Consider the following 26,988-nt stretch of genomic DNA (forward strand, 5'->3'; position numbering starts at 1 on the left):
CAATTAAATCTATATTTAATAGATTACAACATATACATACATACATATAAACACGAATTTATCCCTTGTGGGGTAGACACAGCCAACAGTCTTGAAAAGACGGATAGGCCAACTTCAGCTGTTTGGCTTAATGATATAATTGAAATTCAAATAGCGACAGATTGCAAGCACATCACCTAAAATAAGTATCGCAAGTTTAAATGCCTATAGTCGCCTTTTACGACATCCATGGGAAAGAGATGGAGTGATCCTATACGCCATGCATTAATGTCAGTTAGCCTTTTCGTCTTTTCGACGACTGGCTCTGTTTACCCCGTAAGGGATAAAGACGTAATTATATCTATGCTTCTATGTAGCTGATATACCATATAAACATACAATATGCTGCATATTCTCAAATCACTTCCAGTATCCATAAGTCAAAGTCGCGCGCAATCAATTCGTAACGACAATCGAGTCAAAGAAGCCGATGATCGAATAAACGACGTGATACCGATTTTTTTATCAGCTCGGTGTAAGGTTGTTTGAAATTGGAATTCTTTACTTTTTATTGAGGAGGAAGGGTGGTCTGCGGCGTTCTGATTTGTTATGCCTTATAAATTCAATGAGATATTGACATGAGTATACTCTGCTGACAAATTATGAATTTTACTAGCTGTGCCCGCGAATTCGTCCGCGTGAAATAGTCATTTTGGGCATCATTGAAGCCCAAGGATGAATAATTTTCCCCGTTTTTTTTCACATTTCCCATTATTTCTCCGCTCCTTAAAATTTCAGCGTGATGTTATATAGCGTTAAGCCTTCCTCGATAAATGGTTTGTTGAACACGAAAAGAATTTTTCAATTCGAAACAGTAGTTCCTGAGATAAACGCGTTCAAACAAACAAACTCTTCAGCTTCATAATATTAGTAAAGAGGATAAGATAGGTAAGCATAGCTTAATCCTTCTATTGTTAAGTCAAGCGGCTGAGCGTAGTCTTTCAGTCTTTTGATGACTGTTGGCTCTGTCTACCCCGCATGGGACATAGACGTGATTATATGTTATGTTCCATGCTCGAGCGAAGGAAAAACATAGTGTGCGCCAGCTGCTTCTCCTCCCGTGCAGAATGTAACAGCCAATCAAAGGAAAAGCTGATAAACTTGAGATTCTTTTTTTAGGCGATGGGCTAGCAACCTCCACTATTTACACCTTAATTCCATCGTGAAGCCGAGCTGAATGTAGTCTTCTAGTGTTTTAGTGAAAATTGGCACTTTCTTCATCGTAAGGGATAAAGAGGTAAATACCTTTTACCTTTTGTAATGTGTGGAGATATAGCGGGAGCACGTGAATTAACATACATATATACATACATATAATCACGTCTATATCCCTTCCGGGGTAGACAGGGCCAACAGTCTTCAAAAGACTGATAGGCCACGTTCAGCTGTTTGGCTTAATAATAGAATTGAGATTCAAATAGTGACAGGTTGCTAGCCCATCGCCTATAAGAAGAATTCCAAGTTTACAAGCCTATCCCTTAGGCGCTTTTTACGACATCCGTAGGAACGAGATAATGTGGTCCTATTCTTTTTTAATTGGTACCAGGAACCACACCGCACACAAAGCATATAGTCTAGATTTTCGAAAAACAACGCTCACATCAAAAAACTAACACTGTTTTTTTTTTTGTTTGTAATAATTATTATCAAAAAATTGTATCTTTCAACGTCAACCCCTTAGTCTCGGGCAAAAGCAAACTAAATCCAGCACAGAATAATGGATACAAAGAAAATATAACTGAAGATACCCAGTGGGGTTTGACATTCACAATAAACGGGGCTATCATGGCTCCTAATTTAGCACCAGCAGAACTAACTGCAAACCCCATGTTCCTTAAAACCGTAGGGAATAGCTCATTAATTTGAACATACAATATCGAGAATAGTGTTGTAGCTGAGAATAATCCTGTAACAGCTATCACAGCCGCCCAGTTGCCATCCGGAAGAAACGCTAGGATTCCCATTGCAAGAGCAATTAGTAGAACAAAGAAAAATGAAGATCCCTTTCGTCCGAAACATTTGTTGCTGCCCATCCCTACTAGTGCCGCTGGTATCTGAAAATTAAAAGATTTTAAGTAAGTAAGTACCAACCTTCTCGACTTGGAAGTTAATGATTGAATCACTTATAAATATTTCCCTACCTAAGATCTTTTCAAACTATCCAAATTAATATTATTTTTTAATCATGGCTTTCGCCTTGTATTTTTCAGGTTCTACGACACATTGTTTTGATAATTACACAGATTGAGTTAGCCTCGAAGTAAGTTCGAGACTTGTGTTTCGAGATACTAACTCAACGATACTATATTTTATAATAAATACTTATATAGATAAACGTCCAAAACTCAGACCAATCCGAAAAAGTTCTTTTCTCATCATGCCCCGGCCTGGATTCGAACACATTCCATACTATAAGTTAAATAGAATAAATTATTTAAATGTTTGAATCATATTTTAAATTGGTCATACTGAATTTGCACGTCATGTTGACGTTATTATATTAGAAGTTATTGACACAGGTGTACATAAATTAACATCATTAAAATTAAAAAACAAAGAAATTAAATTTGGTCACATATCTAAGAGCCTTTGGATTTTAATACCTAAATTACAGCCATTAGAAGTGATTTAAAAATTTCTTTTGTCGACATAATAGTTCTAAAACCATCAATTCGATTAAATATGAATGCTAAGTAATCAAATTTTTCAATAAGTAATAAATACATACATATAATCACGTCTATATCCCTTGCGAGGTAGACAGAGCCAACAGACTTGAAAAGACTGATAGGCCACTTTGAGCTATTTGGCTTAAAGATAGAATTGAGATTCAAATAGTGACAGGTTGCTAGCCCGTCGCCTAAAAGAAGAATCACAAGTTTATAAGCCTACCCCTTAGTTGCCTTGTACGACATCCATGGGAACGAGACGGAATGGTCCTATCCTGTTGTGGTTCCTCAATAAAAAAAAAGTAATAAATACATTAATATTTTTATATCAATTAAAAAAAGATTCTAATTAAAAGTAATACCGAGCTTTGATGAATATGTAAATTTTCAATAAGATACCGTACTTACTTGAACTAATCCAGAAGCCAATACGGTCATATGAACATTACTACCCAGCAGAGGCACGTACTGGTTGATACCAAAAAAGCATACACCAGCAACACTCCAAATTATGGTAGAAAAAATTGTGACCAATGTCAATTCTTTAGTTTTGAACAAATCCAAAAACCCATGAGATTCCTTCTGATATTTTTGTTTCTCTTCAATTTCTTTCATCGACTTTTCGACATTTTCTTTTATATTTTCTGTGGGCAAGTTATTGCTGTAAAAAAGTGAAGATTAACAACCGTAAAATGCTTATAAATAATTAATATACCACTTCTTAAATTTGAAAGTTGTAGAAAAATGATTAGATTTTTGAAGAGTTTCCATAAAAAATATCAACAATGCTTTTTTCCGTGCCGTGTGGTATCCGGCACCATTAGAAAAGAGAGAATAGGACCACTCCATCTCTTTCCCATGGATGTCGTAATAGGCGACTAAGAGATAGGCTTATAAACTTGGGATTCTACTTTTCGGCGACAGACTAGCGATCTATCATTATTTTAATCTCAATTCTATCATTAAGCCAAACAGCTGTTTAGCTGTTTGGCTTAATGGCCCATTAGTCTTTTTAAGACCCGCAACGGATTTGGACGTAATTATATGTATATATATTCTTTGTGATTAATAATGGGTCTACTGAACGAGATTTCTATTGAAATAAGTAGTAATTTTGTAGTACAATACTGTATTAAATGCTCCTGTATATAATTTCGTGTACATAACAGAAACAAACTTTATTTTGTCTACGCTACTAGACCTGCAAGGAAGAAGAATAACACTTACAATATACATACATATAGTCACGTCTACATCCCTTATGAGAGAGAGAGAATACAAATTACAAATTTGAATACTTACAATTTCGCGACTTTTATCATCAACTCCACCGCCCTGTCCCCTTGCTGATTCGCCATCAACCACCTCGGTGTCTCGGGCAAAAAGAACAAAGTCATCAGCAATATCAATATTGAAGTTGATCCTAAACACAGCATTAACATCCTCCACGTTCTTGCATAGTATGCGAATATGACCACTGTAGACTGACCAATGCCATCTATTACAATTCCCAATCCACCTCCGAATTCCCTATACTGTGGTCCTATGATTTCGACTATAATTACTACAGAAACGGTGAAGATGCCTCCGCAACCCAGTCCTACGAAGAAACGTATGACGCAAAATGTCCAGTAGTTCGGTGCAAATGGTGCTGCTAAAGAAAACATCACTGGTATTGCTACACCGCATATCAGACTCATGCGCCGGCCAAATCTGGAACACAATAAATTTGTAATTTTTTTCGCTTTCTTTTCAGTTGATCATTTATTTCGGAATAATTTCTTTTGTAATAATAATACTAGATTTTTAATTAATATCAATTCCATGATGAATAAAAATAATTTTATAATGAACAATCTCGACTGTATATTTTGAAACAAATAACACTATAAAAGAACAAAAGAAACTTGTCAGAAACTTGTTGTTGTGCCATGTGATTCCCGGCACCAGTACAAAAAAAGAATAGAACCCCTCCATCTCTTTCCCATGGATGTAGTAAAAGGCGACTAAGGGATAGGCTTACAAACTTGGGATACTTTTTTTAGGCGATGGGCCAGCAACCTATCACTATTTGAATCTCAATTCTATTATTAAGCCTTACAGCTGAGCGTGGCCTATCAGTCTTTTTAAGACTGTTGGCTCTGTCTACCCCACAAGGGATATAGACGTGACCATATGTATGTATGTATGTAGAAACTTGTCGCAGCTGACGGGACAAAATTAAATATGTATTGAAATTAAACTTTAAAATTTACCTATCCGAAACCCATCCAAAGAAATTGACTCCAAGAAACAAGCCGAACATCAGCATCGACTGTGTAAAACTAGCCAACCATGCTCTGTCACAGATCAAATCGAATTCAGATATGAGCGTCGATTCAAATATTATATTTTCATACTCATACTTCAGACAACCATCATAACATGTCGTATTAATAACTTCTAACGGTTCTGCGCCATTCTCAAATTCTGTACAGATGAAATGTGTTTTAGGCGTAAGATAGACTATAGTTATAATATTCCAGCCAGCTATAACTCTAGTTACGGCCGCTAAAAGACATATCAACGCTTGCCAAACACCAAAAGCTCCCATAGATCTAACAACGTAATCATCGTCGCGTTTGCTGTCATGTGTTACTTTATTAACTACATATTTCGTTATGTTATGTTTCTTGGTCATGTCTGAGTGTTGTTTGTGTGTTGGCCAAAACCTGGAACAAAATTCAAAAAATTCAAAATTTTTATTCATTACTATAGGATACTGTACATCGCTTAATAATTGTCAAAACATATGGTTTAACAACATTGGTTGACGTCAAATAAATTACTTAAAAACTAAGTTTACTGCCGCTTCCAAGGCGTCAATGCAGAAGAAGCGGTAACAAACTGCACTGCAGCATTTTCTTCAACAACGTCAACTTCACAATATTAATTAAACTTAGAATAGAATGTGAACGAGAGAATACATTGTTCAGATTTATATGTTTATGAAAAGAAAACTGTTATTTTAATACTAGCAGAATTAAATTTTGAAAATGACCTTAATTTATATAAGCTGTGGTTTAATTGCCATCTTTCACAATAATTAAGATACTGTATAAGGAAGTAGAAATTTTCTAAGAAGTCAATTCGGTTTAAATGTTCAGAAAATTTTCAAATTTGTTATGTTCCTTCTTTTTTTAAACAAAAAATTCATACTTTTAATCAAATGATTATAAAGCATCGATTTGTTTTCTGTGCGGATTATATAAGTTAATCTCAAAAAAAAAAAAAAAAGTTTATGAAAAATCTTAAGTATCTTGCAAAATTGCTAACATTCCGTTTCATCCATCTTCAATGTTTCATCAATCATTCTGAAATGGCTGTGATTGATACCTATCTGTTAGCTCCGGAGTCCCGTGAGTCTCGTTAGCTCAGACATGATGGACTGAGTCAGAGATATAAAGTTTTTAGATGAACACTCTTATTTCCAAAACAGGTGTCATTTCTTAATCTACTTCACCATGTATCAATGCCTCTTTTCTGAATTAGTTTGAGTGCTAGCCGATACTGTTATTCATGCAACTGGAAATGTAACATGATCCAATATGTTCTTGTAAGGTTCTACTGCAAAAGTCATAAACCACAGACGAGAGTCCAGCTTCGTTTATAAACCTACATGACCAAATCCAGGATCGACGATGACATGACATCGATGTAACCAGTACGAAATTAATACTTTTTACTAGATATTTTTATTACAAGTGAAAATTTATCAAATTAACTTTAATTACTATTACAAAAGAAAAAAAAAATATAGGTAGAAAAAAAAATATTGATTTAAAAATTTGTATGTTCGTGTTACTAAATTTGATTCGAGGGAGACTGTTCATCTATAACTTTAGCGGTCTATGTCCGGTAATGACGTGAGGGCTACCAACCTGTAATTTGGACCACTTTCGCCTCAATCAAGTAAATGCCTCTAATATTCTGTCTGGTTGTAACAGAATTAAGATGCCGCCTTTATCTTTAACAGATGTTGTACGTGATTTTGTAGAATAGAGTTTTTAAACGACTACGTAGAAATAAATGTTCTTAGCGCATAAATAATACATACTTCTATTTTAGTAGACAGTAATAGAACAAAAGTAAAGAGGATTGCTTTTATAGTATTTTCCATTTTCTATGCAAAAATTACTCAAGGAAAAAAATATAACCTTGGGATTCTTCATTCAGGACATCACAATTCAATGATAAAACGTGGTTTTCGGGACTGTGACTATAGACCTTGTCTACCCCGTTAATAACAAAGTCTTGTTGTATGTGTAATATTAAAACGAACGATTGGAATTTGAATTTGGTGACTGAGATTTTTACACGAAAACGACTCCCATCCGACCTCCGCAACCTTTGCAGATAAACATACATACATATTATGGTCACGTCTATATCCCTTGCGGGGTAGAAGGGTTCTTTGCAGGTAAACCTAACCATTATTGGATCGATCATGGTTACACATCCATTTGCCGAATGGGCAAGTTTCCTCACCGTAAGAGCATCGGTTAGTATTCAAACTAATGTAAATAACTTAGAAAAAAGTCATTGGTACATGGCCGAGGGGGGATTCCAACCTGTGCCTGTATGCCATCACGCATTTTAACCTTATCGATTCGGCCACCAACGCTCAAACGTTTATTACTATGTCTCCCAAAATGTACACCACAAAATTAAAGTCTCATACAAAAATACCATACTCATTTTCTACTACACGATAAACGTTCTCCAGATAAAGGTCTAACCTTTAAAACAAAAGTTATTTCGCGAATTATCTACCATCTACACCCGACAAGCGTTTCTCCTTCATAAACCAGGGTTTGCATTCGAGTTTGTATCTAAACACAGGTTAGTGATGCCCGCTTAAAGGCTCGGACAGTGTGCCGGCGACTTCCTCCGAAGTCGACCGATTGTACGACTTCGATCGATGCGACTCGGAGCGACAACAATAGGATCACTCCATCTTTTTCAAATGGCTGTCGCTTAAGGCGACTAAGATATAGGCTTGTAAAATTGGGATTATTCATTTAGGCGACGGGCTAGCAACCTGTCGCTATTTGAATCTCAATTCTACCATTTAGCCAAACAGCTTAACGTGGCCTATCAGTCTTTTCGGGACTATTCACTGTTTTACCCCGCAAGGGATAAAGATGTGATTACATGTTTTTTAATGTAGACAATGTGCATTCGTCCACGATCTAGATTTAAGTGATCTATATTTGTAAATTAACGTCCGATGAAAATGATGCAGTGTAGTTCGTTCCGCCGCTTCTTCTACACATGCGCTTATAGCGATATGAAGCGGTAATAGTTATAATTAGATATAAGTGATGTGACGTCAATAAGTGATACCTTGTATGCAATTTTGAAAATAAATCTATTCTATTCTATGTACCTATGTATGTAGGACTAGTCGCACCGAGTCGGTACGACTGAAGTCGGCCGCACGCTGCACAAACCCTTAGGATTAAAAAACAGGGTAGATAAAGTCTAATCACCAGAATTACCCTTCTCTGACCACTTAACATCAGATTTATAGCCACCGAAGGCAATGGTTGGATGACCATTAATATGATTTGCGTCGCTGTCTTGTAATTTCGAAAATTGTATACCAAGGATAGTCTAAGACCTCAAATTATGGACCTTATCATTTGGTGTTTGGAGTGAAAATTGAGCAGTTTTTCGAAGTGATCCTAAAGGGGATATTATAAAGCCTTTAAGGTAGGTCGTAATGAGAGAGTGACATCATCTGAAACATACATACATAAAAACACGCCTCTTTCCCGGAGGGGTAGGCAGAGACAACATCTTTCCACTTGCCACGACCTGTGCATACTTCCTTCGCTTCATACACATTCATAACTCTCTTCATGCAAGCTCGGCGGTTTCGGGTACTCTTGACCTGACCCTTTGCCAGGACGTCCTTATCATCTGTGTTGTAAAATCACAAACTGATGTTACACTTATATACATACATACATAATCACGTCTATACGTATAATAAACATGATAATTATGCATCAACCATTTCATTGGTTAAATACTCGTATACAGTTGACCTGACCTTTTACCAGAAAAATACCCGGTTTGATTCAGTTTAACAAAATAAATCTTATTATGTGTGCCGTGTGGTCCCCGGCACCAATAAAAAAAAAGGTCCACTCCATTTCTTTCCCATGGATATAATAAGGCGACTAAGGTATATAGGCTTATAAACTTGAGATTCTTTTAGGCGATGGGCTAACAATCTGTCACTATTTGGATCTAAATATTAAACGTGGACTATAATTTTTTTAAGACTGTTGCCTCTGTCTACCCCGCAAGGGATATAGACGTGATTATATGTATGTATGTATAAATCTTATTATCTTGAATTTGATTGAAGACTCTTAAGATCAAATCAGAATTACTCGTTTTCGACAATATTTCTCAATTCGAATACACATCTTTCTCTGCAAAACGTTTTAATTTACTGTCAGTCAGTCAGAATCGTCCCGAATAAACACTCAATAGCAATCGAAAGAACGATGAATGATGAAGAGTGCGTTCTCATTAGGTCTTCTGATTTGGCCCTTGGTATAAAATTTTTTAAATTGATATATATAAATTATAAAAATGCAAGTGTATAAGAAGCAGTAGCACAAACTACTGCTGCATTTTCTACATAACAAAACATACATATAGTCACGTCTATATCCCTTGCGGAGTAAACAGGGCCAACAGTCTCGAAAAAACTGATAGGCCACGTTCAGCTTTTTGGCTTGATAATAGAAGTGAGATTCAAATAGTGACAGGTTGCTAGCACGTCGCCTAAAAGAAGAATCCCAAGTTAATAAGCCTATCCCTTAGTCGCCTTTTACGACATCCATGGAAAAGAGAAGTAGTCTATAACAGCAGATAAAGTCTGAAATATAAAATATAGGCGACCTTAATACAATATGGTTTGGGTTCCTCATTAAAGTTTGTCGGAGGTCAGACGGGAGTCGCGTTAAAACCTGACTTAGCCAATCAGATCGTGGTCAAAAGCGCAACCGTACTCCTTTCCAGGGAGGAGACGACATAATCTCGACTAACTCCAGAAAAAGAAGACAGCGTTTGTGTAATATACATTATCACGTCATGACAACGTAAATTTTGTAACTAGCCGTGCCCGCGACTTCGTCCACGTGGAATGGTTATTTTGGGCATCATAGAAGCCCCCAAGCCCCCAAGGATGAATAATTTTCCCCGTTTTTTTACATTTTCCATTATTTCTTCGCTCCTAATAGTTGCAGCGTGATATTATATAGCCTAAAGCTTTCCTCGATAAATGGTCTATTCAACACAGAATTTTTCAATTTGAACCAGTAGTTTCTGAGATTAGCGTGTTCAAACAAACAAACTTATCAGCTTTATAATATATTATCAGTATAGATTACATGATCAATTTTCAGATACAAGAGGAACGCACCAAGATAAGCGAAATAATTTATTTTCTTAATTATGAAGAAAAAAGAAACTCAAGTATTATGCGGACGACACCCCCTTACCCGCTCAGTGTCGTAAATTTTTCAAAAGAGTTTTTAATCAGGCGTCAAGCACTCACAAATTAAACAGGGCCGTGTTATGAAGAAATATCGCCGGTCGGAAGACACTGTTTCCGTTATCTTCACTTTTGAAATATTTTTTTTTTAAGAATATAGAACTTATGTCACAATTAACAATTTACAAATAGTGAAGAATTAGAGTTTTTAGCAGAAGAAAAAAATCATTATCCATACATATAATAAAACTAGCTGTGCCCGGAACTTCGTCTGCGTGGAATAGTTATTTTGGGCATCATTGAAGCCGTCAAGGATGAATAGTTATCCCCATTTTTTTTTCACCTTTTCCATTATTTCTTCGCTCCTTATAGTTGCAGCGTGATGTTATATAGCCTTAAGCCTTCTTTGATAAATGGTCTATTCAACGCAAAAAGAATTTTTCAATTCGAACCAGTTGTTCCTGAGATTCAAACAAACAAACTCTTCAGCTTTATAATATTAGTATTCATAGATAGTAGATACTGACCAATGTCTATACTCAAAACACATTGACAAAAAATCGATTTGAGGGATCTATATAAGACCTAAGAGCCTAAAATATGATTTTTAGAATATCTGTCTGTCTGTATGTGTGTACTCGCAAAACGCGAAAACTTCTACTCCCATTTGAATGCGGTTTTACAGATGTGTTTAGCTTGGTTCAACTTAAAATAAAAAATGGCGCAAAACAGTCAGCAATCTCAGTATACTTTAACGTTAATATTTATATATAAAATTACTAGCTTTCCGCCCGCGGCTTCGCCCACGTGTAATTCGGTTATATATAGCGCGTTTTTTAATGATCTCAACAGGGCTTTTTCTTCCACAGGCTGAAATCTTGTTACAACTGGAATTAAATATAGCCTGTGTTACTCAGGGATGATGTAGCTTTCTAATGGTGAATGTTTGAAATCGATTCAGTAGTTTCGGAGTTTATCGATTACATGTGTAAAGTAAACAAACAAAAATATTTTACGCTACCTAGCTAAATGACGGTAACGAAACCATAGCGCGATCTATCTCGATGCCAACGCCATCTATTCGAGCATCGAGACAACTCGTTAATAGAAAATAAAATTCGGGTGTTTTATTTATGTATACCGATTACGCCGAGATTTATGGACCGATTTACGTGATTCTTTTTTTGTTCGGTAGAGTATACTTTCAAGTTGGTCCCGTTGTTACCTAGTCAGGATCTGATGATGGTATTCCAGGGAAATCAAGGGCAAACCTCAAATTTACAGGCAATTACGTTTTTGACAATTTCATAGATCTGTTTAAGTATTTGCGTCTGATAGTCATCATCCCATGTGAATGAGCTGATGATGGAAGGTACAACTCCTCAATGGTTAGGAGTTGAAAGAAAATTCTTACGAAGTTATACGTACATGTGAGGCTATTAGGTTGACCTGATAATAAAAAGTAAATCTCATTAACGTTAAGAATTTAGGTGAAAATGGATGCGGACAAATTTCGTCTCTTCACTTGTTTCCTTTTAGCTGTTTGTATGGGTAGTGTTAACACAAAATAGGGATTTAAAGGCGTGATGTTATTAATGTTATGCATGTATGTACATAATTATGTATGTTATTATGTATGTTAAAGAGACGACTGAAAGTTGTCATACAAAGTCTTTTTTTTTAAGGATGGGAAATCATCAAATGACCTCTCCCGCTCTGGGTGGAACGGAAGGGAGTGTCAGACTTTTACTGACTAAAACCCACCTCGTTCCTTCAGTTGCCCTTTGCGTTCCGGGGCCACGGTATCTCGTTAGAACTTTCCCGCAGCCCCGGCTCAGTTTATCCCGTTTCCCCCCCTTGGGGGTAGACATTTCAAAAATCCCTTCTTAGTGCTCACTTATGTTACTAAAGGAACCTCTGTTCAAAATCTCAGACTCCTATACCGAGCGGTTTCGGCTGTGCGTTAATAAATCAGTCACCCAATCGCACCCCCTAAATCACGATTGGAGGGTAGTTTGAAAAAACTTGTAATGTCAAACATATTTACTTGCCTATGTACGTGTTCATGCCAAGTTTCAAGTTTATAAACCCAAGGAATAAGATTTTTTCATAGAAACGTTTTTACCCCTTTTCCCCCCCCTTGGGGGTTGAATTTCCAAAAATCCTTTCTTAGTGCTCCCCTACATATCCCAAGGAACCTACATTCCAAATTTCAGCTGTCTACGACCAGTAGTTTCGACTGTGCGTTGTCTGTCAGTCAGTCACTCAGTAACGGAAGAGTTTTATATATATAGATTATAAAATTACTAGCTAGAAAGCTAGTAATTTTATAAAAAGTATAATGTCATGCATATGTCAAGTAAGCAGCTGTATTTTTTTGTCAATACAGTTCATTTCTTCAATAGTTTATATAATCGTAATAATTATACATACTTCAACATTCGAAATAAGAGACATCTCGCCGAACCAATTCATGTATAATTTTTCTGCGTATTTTTATACTTGCTCACAACCTTTTAAAAATAAGTAATTTTAACTCTTTCAAATTTCATACAAACATACATACATATGATCACGTCTATATACCTTGTGGGGTAGACAGAGCCAACAGCCTTGAAAAGACTGACATCTTGGGCTCCTTTTCAGAGAATTAAGGATGTAATCCGGCCTAACAGTAGCAGGACAAAGAAGATAGAATAGAATAGATTTATTTTTTAACACACACATGGTAACGTCTATATCCCTTGCGGGGTAGACAGAGCCAACAGTCTTGAAAAGACTGATAGGCCACGCTCAGCTATTTGGCTTAATGATAGAATTGAGATTCAAATAGGGACAGGTTGCTAGCCCATCGCCTAAAAAAAGAATCCCAAGTTAGCAAGCCTACGCCTTAGTCGCCTTTTACGACATCCATGGGCAAAGAGATGGAGTGGTCCTATTCTTTTTTTGTACCGGTGCCGGGAACCACACGGCCCATTTCACTCGTCCCAAAAATCGTGCCGTGCCGACCGTCGCAATGCAAACGCGCCGAAATAAGAAATATGGCGTCGGCGGATCTGCGCAAAAAGCTCGAAAATTTCATCATCAATTATCATTATTGCCGAGCGTTGAGGCGGCGTAATTGAGTTTTATAAACGGCGGCGGGTGGCGGCGACGTCCGTCCGTCATAACCGAATTGTAGGAGCGACGCTCATATCCTATCCTTCTCAAATTCAATTCAAAATTTTTATTCATTATTATACAGCGTGACATTTAAAACAAACTGCATCCTTTTAAGCATAGACTATACCCATGCTTCTGAGCCGTTTGAGCCTATTTTTATTTAAATTAAACGTCATCATTTTCACATTTAAAAAACCCTCAAAAACTACGTCACACGCTTTAATACAGACCAATACTACAAAAAGAAATTAAAACTAAACATGTAAATAAATGTCTGAAAACTGAATTATTATTCTAATATCAAGGTCAAGTAAAGTACAGAGTTGTCGAGATCGCTCAGCTGAATGAATTGTGTTGTTGACCTCTGAATCTTACGCGTCGCTTTTCCACCGGCCTGGGTGATATGACGTATTAAGGATCGTGGATTTTGATACCTACTTTTATTTTTTTCGTACTTTCTGAAATATGAACCGATAATTTTCTTTTAACGTTTTTAAATATCCTTTAGATGAGTACACTTAACAGTTAAATTTATGCAGTTGAATTTAAAGTCACCCTGTATACTACATGTACTTCATATCGCTTAATTATTGTCAAAACGTTTGGTTTCACAACATTGGTTGACGTCAAATAAATAACATAAAACTATGTTTACTGCCGCATCCAAAGCGTCAGTGCAGAAGAAGCGGCAACAAACTGCACTGCAGCATTTTCTTCAACATCGTTAACTTCACAAATATCCAAACTTAGAATAGAATGTGGACGAGAGAATACATTGTTTTACTATTATTATAGTGTACTAATATTATAAATGCGAAAGTTTGTGACTATGTCAGTATGGATGTTTGTTACCCTTTCACGCAAAAACTACTGAACCGATTACGATGAAATTTGGTATGTAGGCAGCTGAAGACCCAGAATAACATAAAGGTTGCTTTGGTAGATGTTCCCGCGGGATTGATTCCACGCGGACGAAGTCGCGGGCGGCCTCTAGTAATTCCATAAACAACAAACGGAGGCAAATTTATGTATTTATTATTAATTTTCAGTGTGCGTCAATCTTAAAGCTTTAAGATGAAGAGTTGACGCGGCAAATGCTAATGGAAACAGACTATTTGCTAGTGATACGCGTTTGTGAATACTGATATCATTTTAGATGGCTGAAAGCACAGATCATGGAGTGATGTTCCAACCGAGACTTATTATATTTGCCAATGAAAATAATAGAAATTCTGAATAGAAAATGGTTTCAGTTTTCCGTTTTAATTAATATTATATTTCAAATAATATTATTACTTAGCATCTGTTGCGTTGCCTTTTAATAAAATAAAAAAAATATCAGAGTAATTGTAATAGAAATGTTAAGGACATCCTGGCAAAGGGTCAGGTCAAGAGTACCCGAAACCGTCGAGCTTGCATGAAGAGAGTTATGAATGTGGATGAAGCGAAGGAAGTATGCAGAGATCGTAGTGGAAAGATGTAGTCTCTGCATATCCCTCCGGGAAAAAGGCGTGATTTTATGTATGTATGTGATACAACAATCAATTTTTCCATTTCAATTATCAGAGTAATCATATAATAAAATAACTGTTTACTTTACATTGATAAACGTTAAGTGGCTTTGACGGAAAGCATTTATAGATATAAACCTCTCTCAGAAAACCTTCTTTACAACATCCGTCCACGACTTTCCTAGATTAGCGCTATTTCCTTTGTATTTTACTTTTTATTACGTCCATACATACATATATTCACGTCTATAGCCCTTGCGGGGTAAACAAAACCAACAGTCTTGAAAAGACTGAATGGCCACGCTCAGCTGATTGGCTTAATGTTAGAATTGAGATTCAAATAATGGCAGGTCGCTAGCCCGTCGCCTAAAAGAAAATTCTCAAAATTATAAGCCTATCCCTTAGTCGCATTTTACGAAATCCATGGGAAAGAGATAAGTGATCCTATTCTTTTTCTATTATAAGCCTATATATTTTCTATTATTTCTTCTATAAGTTTGTAAGCCTATCCCTTAGTCGCATTTTACAAAATCCATGGGAGAGAGACGGAGTGGTCCGATTCGATTTTCTATTGGTGCCGGGAACCACACGGTAGCTTGTCTTATAGCACATAAAAGTACCGACAAACCTTGATTGTTTTACGAGTAGTATAGTTAAATAAATTGAATAATTTACGGCCGGCGGGTGATGGGCCATATCCCGACTGCAAATAGCTTGCAATTGCAACTTATATCCATTATAATATGTATAATGCACTAAGTATCACCACATATATACGTTACGTCAATCACGGCTTTATCCCGTACGGGTAGATAGAGCAAACAGTCCCAAAAAAACTTAAAGGGCACGTTCAGAATTGAGATTCAAATAGTGACAGTTTCCAAGCCTCGCCAGCGATCGCCTAAAAGAAGAATTTAAAGTTCATAAGCCTATCTCTTAGTGGCCTTTTACGACATCCATGAAAAAGAGATGAGTGGTCTAATTATCGTCTGCATTAAGTTGTGGTTAGGTGCATTTTTCAAAATGATTTATGATATCTTACAAAATTATTTTTATATACATAGTTTTCAGCATTTTAAAATAGAAACACTCCATAATTATCCCATGGATGTCGTAAAAGGCGGCTAAGGAATTGGTTGTTAAGGTTAAGTGTCTTCTTTTAATACATACTTATAGTCACGTCTATATCCCTTTCGGGGTAGACAGAGCCAACAGATAGGCCACGTTCAACTTTTGCCAATGCCAATAATTTAGCGATTAAAAAAAAATATTGTTGAAAATAAAAATTAAAAAAAGACAAGCGACAAATTAACACAAAATAATCAAAGATCGAATACGATACGTTTTTATAAAAACTGAAAATCAATGTACATAAATGCCGACAAATCATACAATTTTGTAAAAATAAATATAAATATTATACACGTCAGGTATCAAAGAGAAGAGAAATAAATCAAATTGAGAGGAACATCAAACTGAAACATCAAAGGCTATTTAAAAACAAAACGATATTTGAAATTGAAAAAAAAAAGACAATGAAAAATCGTTTGTTTCGCCTTAACTAAATGAAAAAGTTGAGACGGAGCGCAACATGACGTAAAAAAGCTACGTTACCTACACCGGAGGTCCCGGGTTCGAATCCCGACCAAGGCATGTTGAAAACAAGGTCTTTTTCTGATTGGCCTTGGTCTTGGACGTTTATCTATATAAGTATTTATTATAAAATATAGTCTCGTTGAGTTAGTATCTCGTAACACAAGTCTCGAACTTGCTTCGAGACTAACTCAATCCGTGTAATTCGTCCCGTATGTTTATATTTATATTAATTAATAAAAGGGTGGGTACAATATTATTTCTCCTATGTTATAATTGATTTTTTTTCACTTACCCATACTTTATTTATTTATTTAAAACTTTATTATAAATTGAAAAGGCGGACTTAATGCCATTAGAAATTCTCTACCAGTCTACCGGCTGACCGAACAAAAAAACTTTCAGGTGGTGATGCGATAAAGTGCACATGCATACTGCAAAATACAAACATTACATTAAAATGCATTAATACATACAAGATACATTAAATACATATACATACATAAATCATCAAATTAGGATGACCCATTATTGATCTGCGAAAGGAAGAAACTATTCATTGCATGTTTAATTACATGCATTACTTTCACTTTTTCGAATACGGAAAAACATTTTTTATTGCTCATTACACGGCGTCTTTATTTCCACGGAAGAATTCAATGAAATTAATTCTTGAGGGTAGCCATTTGTCTTGCGACGGAAGATTAAGAGCTAAAAAAGGAGGGTGTTAATAGCTTAACTTTTCATCTGCAAACAAATTAGGGGGGCTGTGTCTGATGCAAATAAACACTGATTAATTGGACACATCGCTTTTCTGAAGTCACGGTTTACAGCTGTTTCGTAGATAAGTTGTAAGTACTTTATTTTATAAATTAGTACATACATATTATCACGTCTTTATCCCTTACGGGGTAGACAGAGCCAACAGTCTTGAAAATACTGATAGGCCACGTTCAGATGTTTGGCTTCATGATAGAATTGAGATTCGAATAGTGACGGGTTGCTAGCCCATCGCCTAAAAGAAGAATCCCAAGTTTATAAGCCTATCCCTTAGTCGCCTTTTACGACATCCATGGAAACCAGGTAGAGTGATCCTATTCTTTTTTTATTGGTGCCGGGAACCACACGGCACATTAATTAGTAGTGCTAAGAAATATACAAAATATGCTTTTTCCTCTTGGCATGAGTCCCGTTTACATCCTCGCCTTCCTGGAGAGGAGCCCGGGGTGCGCCTTTTCATCGTAATTCGGGATTGGGTGGGTGAGGTTTTTACACGACCTTATGAAGGTCTTTGCGACTTCGCCCGTGAAGAATATACTGTCACTCGGTTAAATGGAAGTGTTTTAAATATATAACATAACATATAATCACGTCTTTATCCCTTGCGGGATAGACAGAGCCAACAGAGCTCAAACAACTGAAAGGCCACATTCAGCTATTTGCCTTAATGATAGAATTGAGATTCAAATAGTGACAGTTTGTTAGCCCATCGCCTGAAAGAAGAATCTAAAGTTCATAAGCCTTTGGCATAGTCGCCTTTGACGACATCCATGGAAAAGAGATAAGTGATCCTATTCTTTTTTCTATTATACGAAAACGTGTTTTTTTTTTATTTTTATTATAGGTACTTTGTATTTTATCAACTTCAACTCAAGATGCAGTCAGTAACTACATTTGATATAAAAAAGAACTGAGTTCATAAAGTTACATAAATATCCGAGCTACCAGAAACGGGAGCCACAAATCACTTTGTATCATAACTTAGCGATAACAGCGAAAAAAAACTGTTTTATTTGCCCCGACGCCATAAATATTGTCGGCTGACATCGCTAGGTACAGCGTGTTCTAGTTATTACACGCATACACGAGAACGTTTTCCAGTTACAAGAAAGCTAATAACAGAATTAATGACCATGATAATTTGCCATGATTCTCAATTTAAATTTAAAACTAAGATTCAGTTATTCTATTATTAATACATCATACATTTTTGTTCTTTTTTATAGTTTTTTTTTTGTTTCTTGTTCTTTTTTTTCACATGTATGTAGTCGTAACCGGGTTATTCTTAATTTATTTTTGAAAAAGTATTGCTCACTTAAGTATAATTGGGTTGCATGCTTGATTTTAATTTTGTGAGTGTATTTTTTAGAATGTTATCATGTAACCTGTTGGTGTCCCTAAATACTCCGCCCGCGTTAAACGAAATACTCCTTTAACTTCTCTTCCTAAAAATCCTTATGAGGATCTATGGTAAAATTTCAATGTTCTATTTATTATGGTAAAACTGTCAGTCAGTCAGTAATTGAAAAGTTATATAAAAATAATATATATATTGATATAAAACAAAGGCTTAGTCTTTTACTAGTTACTACCCGTAGCTTCGCCTGCGCGAATCTAGCGCCACCTACAAAAGAATGCAGATTCTTCCCAAATCCCACGGGAATTATAGTTTTTAGCGGGATGAAAGGTGCCCAATGTCCTTTTCCATACTGTTATTTATAGATACGCAAAATTTCCAAATTATTTATGCAGTAGACGTATGACGAGGTAATACCTAAACATTACAAATAAACTTATTTTCGCGTTTATAATATACTAGCGACCCGCCCCGGCTTCGCACGGGTGCAAAATTATAAATGTTATTATACATAAAAACCTTCCTCTTGAATCACTCTACCTGTTATAAAAAACCGCATCAAAATCCGTTGCGTAATTTTAAAGATTTAAGCATACAGACAAACAGACTAAAATAGCGACTTTGTTTTATACTATGTAGTGAAGTTTGATATGTCTATTACTCACTAATAGAATAGGCAGCTCTTAGCTTAAGTACCTATTATAAATATTAAATAAAGTATTAAACAAAAAATGAATCGCGCCATATTGGTTGTTAGAATTCCAAGCACCCTGTATATAAAGATAACGAGGCATAGTTCACACCGATAGTTCACATAAAACTGAATTTACGGGCGAACTTGATAAACTTAATTTGGTTATTGAAAGATATCGATGTTGTGTCATCGAACACATTAGTTTTACTCGACTACGGAGAGAAGGGGTTATGATTTGGCTTGTTAGTGTGTGCCATTTTGTGAGAAAAGATTTGTATGTTTGTAACGGATAAATTTCAAAACTTCTGGTTTGATTTTCACGAAATTTGGCACATTTATAGAATAGACCTTTAGGAAGGACATCGTTTTTTTTTATTAATTTTCCGCTGGGCCAATGCGCTGCGCAATATCTTTTTTATTATATTATGTAAATTATGAACAACTTATAAACATGGGATTCTTCTTTTAGGCGATGGGCTAGCAACCTGTCACTATTTGAATATTAATTCTATCATTAAGCCAAACAGCTGAACGTGGCCTATCAGTCTTTTCAAGACTGTTGGCTCTGTCTACCCCGCAAGGGATATAGACGTGATAATTTGATTGAACTCAATAACACAAAATTTTGCAGTTTAAGGAGTATGTTTATTTTCGTTTGTTTTTAATTTGTTTTGTCTAATTTTGTCTTTTGTTTCTTAATAAATAGCTTATTCCTATACATGCATACATATATATAATCACCGTATACAAACATATATTCCCACACAATTTTTAATAAGAGTGTTGGCGGTCTCTTTGTTGTAATTAGTTAGATAGTTAACCAATGCTCTTACGGTAAGAAAACACATTGTGGGGAAGCCTGCACATTCAAGTCAGGCAACTGAATGATCACTGTGTGTTGGATTCCCTTGCAAAAGTTGAGAGTTAATTTATTTATATACAAGCTGTGCCCGCGACTAAGTCCGCGTGGAATAGTTATTATGGGCATTATTTATTATGGCCTTCAAGATATACATATAAATTTTCCCCGTTTTTTTTTTCACTTTTTCCATTATTTCTTCGCTCCTAATAGTTGCAACGTGATGATAAATAGCCTAAAGCCTTCCTCGATAAATGGTCTACTAAACACAAAAAGAATTTTACAATTCGAACCAGTAGTTTCTGAGATTAGCGTTCAAACAAACAAACTCTTCAGCTTTATAATATTATATAATATAGATCTAAATCTTTACAAAGCTCAATAAAATGTTGAATAAATTAAGAAAGGCCTTCATCCACTTTCTAAACCAAAAAGGTACAATAGGAGGACTAATAATACTAATACCTTTAGCAAAAAAGTTAAATGTAAATTCGAGAAAAATACAAATGTTTTATTTAAAGACTATACTTATAATACATTTACTCCAATAACCGTAATTATTTTAAGAACAAACTAACCTACCTAAATGAACCTTATACGGAAACAAATACAACAACAATGTCTCATGAAACTAGAATACATTATTGTTGGAAAGAAGTCACAAAAGTGTCAAATGTAATATTAACGTGTACAATATGTTGAAACAAAGAGCGTGACCGCCGACCACAATGTACAACCTTCGTAATTGTTATGTTTCTTTGGTGATGTATGTATAGCGTGAGTTAGTGTAGGGACTCCAAAAAGACTAACAATGAAAAGTACTTAGGGTAACTACTTTAGCTCAGCATGAAATGTAAGTATTAATCGAAAATAAAAAAAAAAATCAGACAAATTTTCTTTTCAAACGATTTGCAATATTACTCTACTACTGCACTACTACACCGGCCGTGTTTGCCGTGTAGTTCCCGGCATTGCCGTGTGGTTCCCGGCACCAATACAAAAAAGAATAGGACCACTCCATCTCTTTCCCATGGATGTCGTAAAAGGCGACTAAGGGAATAATAGGCTTACAAACTTGGGATTCTTTTTTTAGGCGATGGGCTAGCAACCTGTCACTATTTGAATCTCAATCCTATCATTAAGCCAAATAGCTGAACGTGGCCATTCAGTCTTTTCAAGACTTTTGGCTCTGTCTATCCCGCAAGGGATATAGACGTGACCATATGTATGTATGGTCTAGCTTCTAGGTCATAACTTAAAATCAGCGTATTGCTCTATAGCAATAAATTCGTTGAGTTGTGACCTTTTTGTATTGCTGCAACTCACACCCTAATTAATTTGTACCTATTTCATATGAAATTAAGGACGTCCTGGTAAAGGGTCAGGTCAAAAGTACCCGTAACCTAAGCTTGCATGAAGAAAGTTATGAATGTGGATGAAGCGAAGGAAGTATGCAGAGATCGTGGCAAGTGGAAAGAGGTAGTCTCGGCCTACCCCTCCGGGAAAGAGGCGTGATTTTATGTATGTATATATGTTCATATGGAATTGTAAAATGTGTGTAGCAAATCAAATAAATGAATTATCTATTTATCTATGTTTTATATTAGAATGTCCACTATCCTTAAAAATTTACCTTTTTATTAACCACCCCAAATTACAATGTCAGTTTGCTCTAAAGGTTCGACTTGTAGAGAATGCCTTTTGGTATTAAATCCACATGTTTTACTACATTATTTTAGGTGCAATAAAGATTAAATCAATAAATAAATAAAAAATATTTTGCTCTACGATTATTATGCCAAGAATCTGCGTGGTACGAACAGAATATTATATTTTCATTCGCAATTACATTAGGAGGATAGGTAATTTTAGAGCATTCGATAAATTATATATCTAGAAAAGAAAAAAGAGGAAAAATAATCTAAATGTGTTCTCCTACGCTCGTTAGGCTTACAAACAGTTTGAACGATTTGTCGTGAGAAAAGTAGAAGTCCAATCGTTTGCAATAATTGGTTTGAAGATGATCAAAAATGGGGAGACTTATGATCAGCAGTGGAATAGTACATACTTATCCCTTGCGGGGTAGACAGAGCCATCAGTCTTGTAAAGACTGATAGGCCACGTTCAGCTATTTGGCTTTAAGATAGAATTGAGACTTAAATAGTGACAAGTTGCTAGCCCATCGCCTAAAAGAAGAATTCCAAGTTTATAAGCCTACCCCTTAATCGCCTTTTACGACATCCATAGGAGAGAGATGTAGTGGTCCTATTATTTTTTCTATTGGTGCCGGGAACCACACGGCACATACATTCATACATAATTATAATCTTTATCCCTTACACACAGAGCATACAGTCTTGAAAATACTGAAAGGCCACGTTTAGCTGTATGGCTTCAATGATGGAATTGAGTTTCAAATAGTACTTACATCCCAATAATAATAAATATAAATTTACATAGTAATAATAAATTGTTTGCTATTCAACGTGGCAATGCTGCCAGCCTTCTGGGCACCTTACTTCAATACTCCGATCTACCGGGACTTGCATTTTTGTAAATAAGTGTAAGTTGTTTTATATTTAGGCTTATTTGCATTTTTATCTTTTAGTTTTCATTGATTAGTTATATTTAGATTTATTTTAGTTTTATTAAGGTAACTTACAATGTGTTAGAATATTTTTGTATTAGAAAATAAATAGTTTCAAACTTGTTGTTAGCCCATCGCCTAAAACAAAAATCTTACAGTTCATCAGTGGAATATTCATAGGTAAAAATAATATCCCCGTTCACCCAATAATCGTGGAAACCCTACAGCTATAACTTACAAATTTAACGACAAAGCTAGCCCATTTAACATGAAATATTGTGGCCAGAGACAGTGCTCATAAAAGTTAAGGCTTACCGCGGCGGTTTATTTTCCTTTCCACTGCCTTCTGACCTTTTAACTTAGGATTTATAATCGTACTAAGTAATACTACTCGTAATAATCTACAAAGTACTGCTGAGTCAACTATAGTAGACGAAATATTGGAATTGATATAATTAGTTCTACATTCATTCATGTTTTTTAATGTAGATGAATGCACATTGCATTTGTCCACGATTTAGATTTAAGAGAACTATATTTGTAAATTGTCGGCCGATGAAAATGCTGCGGTGTAGTTTGTTCCGCCGCTCCTTCTACACATGCGCTTTGGAAGCGGTAGTAGTTATAATTAGATTTAAGTGATGTGACGTCGATAAGTGATACCTTGTATCCAATTTTGAAAATAAATCTGTTCTATTCTATTCTATTCTAGACGAACGTACTGGATCAAATCAGAGACGTCCTTGCGATAGGTCAGGTCAAGAGTACCCGAATCCGAGGAGTTTGCATGAAAAGTTATTAATAATGTGGACTAAGTGAAAGAATTATGCAAAGATCGTGGCAAGTGGGAAGATGTAGTCTCTGCCTACCACTCCGGGAAAGAGGCATAATTTTATTTTATTTTCTTTAATGTAGTTTTTTGTTGCAGTATTATATGTATATGCATTTCTGTAATTATATTGTTTGTATGATAAAGGGTTGACCTAGTTAGTTTGTTAGTTTGATACTAGTGTACTGAACTTAACTAATATTCTATAGTCATTTGTATTCCTTTATTTATGGTACGGTAAATTAAGAACGATTATTCCATAATTATTAGCACCCTGTCACTATTTGAATCTCAATAATACTCATTATTTGTATCAAATAAGAGGTATTCAGTAGTAGAATTCTATACACTAATATCACTACTACAGAGCGCCCGTGCCATCACCCGCGTAAAATATACTGTCACTCGGTTTAGTGGATGAATTTTAAATATATATTAATAGGTGTGCCCGCGACTTCGTCCGCGTGGAATAGTTATTTTAGGCATAGGCATTAAAGCCCTGAAGGATGAATAATTTTCCCCGTTTTTTCACCTTATAGTTCCAGCATGATGTTATATAGCCTAAAGCCTTCCTCGATAAATGGTCTATTGAACGCAAAAAGAGTTTTTCAATTCGAACCAGTAATTCCAGAGATTAGCGCGTTAAAACAAACAAACAAACGAACTCTTCAGCTTTATAATATTAGTAGACACAAATTAAAATATATATAGATGATAAAATTTATTTTAAGTCTGACACCTTAACCGCCCGACTACCTACGCTCATTTATACGGAGTTACGACAGATTTTAATAAAACCAAAGCAGATTTATTAATGTTTGCCAACTTGATAAGGCCCCGAGTTAATAACCAGACGTAATTAATCGGCCGTTTACTGTAATAGCTTTAGTTAAGCCGGCAACCTTCACCAATATTTTAATCGTCGTTTTAATAAGTTATGATTATTATTTGTTGTAATGATTGATTTGAAATTATATGTTGTAATGGTTGCCGTGTGGTTCCCGGCGCCAGTACAAAAAATAATAGGACCACTCCATCTCTTTCCCATGGATGTAAGTAAAAGGCATTTAACAGATAGGCTAACAAACTTCTTTTTTTAGACGTTAGGCTAGAGCCAAACAGCTGAGCGTGGCCTATCAGTCTTTTCAAGACTGTTGGCTCTGTCTACACCGCAAGGGATATAGACGTGATTATTTAAAAAAAAGATTATTTATTACGATACTTCTCCCATTCATATTTGAAACTTAAACTCATAATATACTGGAAAATGCAATGCAATGTAAATGAAACACGATCAAAATCCCTCGGGACGTCAATGAAAACATGCTGAATAAAATATAGGGTGGGGGGTCGAATGCACATAGACGGACAGGAATAATGTATACAATAATCACGTTTATATCCCTTGCGGGGTTGACAGAGCTAACAGTCTTGAATGTTGAACATGTACAAATGAGATCTTTTAGTAATTGGCAACTGGAGAGAGGTTATAATCTAGAGTGATTATGTTTGTATTTCAATCAAAAATTTAAATCACGGGGTAGACAGAGCTAAATGGCGAAAGACCTCAAAAGGTTCAGACTTAATGACAAAATTAAGATTCAATTGTTGTGTTTGTATCTAAAGGATTTATTATAAGTGTAAAATTCAATCCCTTTATTGACTCGGCACAGAATTAAAAGCAGCTGATTGTGGTACTCTCAGAATAAAGAGATGTCATCACTGTATTCTGTATGGTACTATTTTTGCTGCCAAACCGGCCTAGGAGCAAAAAATGTGATCGACCTTATTAAATTATCTGGCGGAAAAATGGAAGCATTAAATTGTTAATTTGAATGCAAACAATGTCTTCATATTCAACATTTCAACATGAAATAGTTTCAGAAAACGTGTTAGCGTAATAAAAATCTAAGAAATCGTATAAAAGAGAATAGGTATGTGACAAGCTACATTAAACATATACTCACTTTCAATACTGGCCATCAATAAAAAATAAATAGGTACTTTACACTTCACAACCTCATTTAAAGGCACCAATTAAAATTATTAAAAAAAATGGAACAACTGTCTGATAGTCAGTTGTTTAAACTGGCAACTGTTACTGTTTTGTTTTTAAAAATGGAATTGCCCGAGTGTGACTACGTCATAAAATTTTCAACAGTCTATTGTGGTGATAATTCTTTTTGTTGTATAAGAATTTATTCTTACATTTTTCATGTGTGCATAATATAAGTACTTGTAAGATACAATAAATAATGTATTCTTTTTATTACGGAATGCGTGAATTTTCTTGATATTTGACAACGGAAAATTTTTCACGACCATGAGATGACAGATTTATATTTGGAATACAATATTCATAATATGTTGCACGTTGCGTTGTTAATGTTGCACATAATGTAATTTTTATTTTTTTTCAGTAGCTGTTTACGTCGTGCTACAATAAAATTTAATGGTCAGTCACATCACTGAACAGAATGATGTTTTGAAGTCGCACAAATTTGTCAATGTCAAATTTGCCATTTTTGTTTCATTGTTACGAACACTATTATTAACAGGGGAGCAGAATGTATTTTACGGACAAACCTTCGTATATTTTTCTTACATAGAATAGAATACAACAGTTTTATTTTCAAAATTGGATACAATGTATCACTTATTGACGTCACATCACTTTAATTATAACTACACGCACATACATACAAAGCGCATGTGTAGAAAAAGCGGCGGAACAAACTACACTGCAGCATTTTCACCGGACGTCAATTTACAAATATAGATTATAATATAGATTCTCTTAAATCTAAATCGTGGACGAATGCACATTGTCTATGTATGTATGTATGTATATTTTCAAAACAAAATTCTGTTCATGTCGCCGTTGGACCAGCTACCATAAACAATTAGGTTTAAAACAGAGAACCAAGTACTCCATTAATACGCAAATCGGATTCAACCCCTTAATTGGGGTCGCGCGGGACGATATTTAGTCTGTGAAATGATACGCTGGCAACACTGGGTCCGATTTATTATTGACTAGCTGTTGCCCGCGACTTCATCCGCTTGAAAATGGAAAAATTTAAATCTCTGTATTGTCCCCTTAAAAGGGTGAAGAGGGTTTTTAATACCAATTTTGAAGTTTAACGAAGTCAAATTCGTATTAGTAAACCATTCAACAGCATTCAACTCAAAGCAATAATTTTTACGGGATGAAAGTATAAACACGTAACAGTCAGACAGAAATTAAAAAAAAAAAATTTTGTCTTCTGTTGGTCATTTATATTTAGATAATCTACTTATATATACATATTTGTTGACAATAACTTCAGAGTACAAATCTACTAATCCTACTA

At 35.4% G+C, this 26,988-nt stretch overlaps 1 protein-coding gene across 1 annotated transcript; it reads right to left on the bottom strand.

Moving 5' to 3' along the window:
* Nucleotides 1–1,685: 1,685 nt before the first annotated feature.
* LOC106130257 (solute carrier family 22 member 15) lies at nt 1,686–25,722 on the bottom strand. The gene is made up of 5 exons (XM_013329063.2): nt 25,603–25,722; nt 4,964–5,419; nt 4,011–4,421; nt 3,117–3,369; nt 1,686–2,093 (listed from the first exon to the last, which is right to left on the bottom strand). Exons 2-5 carry the CDS (start codon nt 5,386–5,388, stop codon nt 1,686–1,688), a joined length of 1,497 nt encoding a protein of 498 aa, XP_013184517.1. The 5' UTR covers nt 5,389–5,419; nt 25,603–25,722.
* Nucleotides 25,723–26,988: the final 1,266 nt, after the last annotated feature.

This window comes from Amyelois transitella, chromosome 9 (genome assembly GCF_032362555.1).
Source record: "Amyelois transitella isolate CPQ chromosome 9, ilAmyTran1.1, whole genome shotgun sequence".
In the NCBI taxonomy this organism is placed as follows: Eukaryota; Metazoa; Arthropoda; class Insecta; order Lepidoptera; family Pyralidae; genus Amyelois; species Amyelois transitella.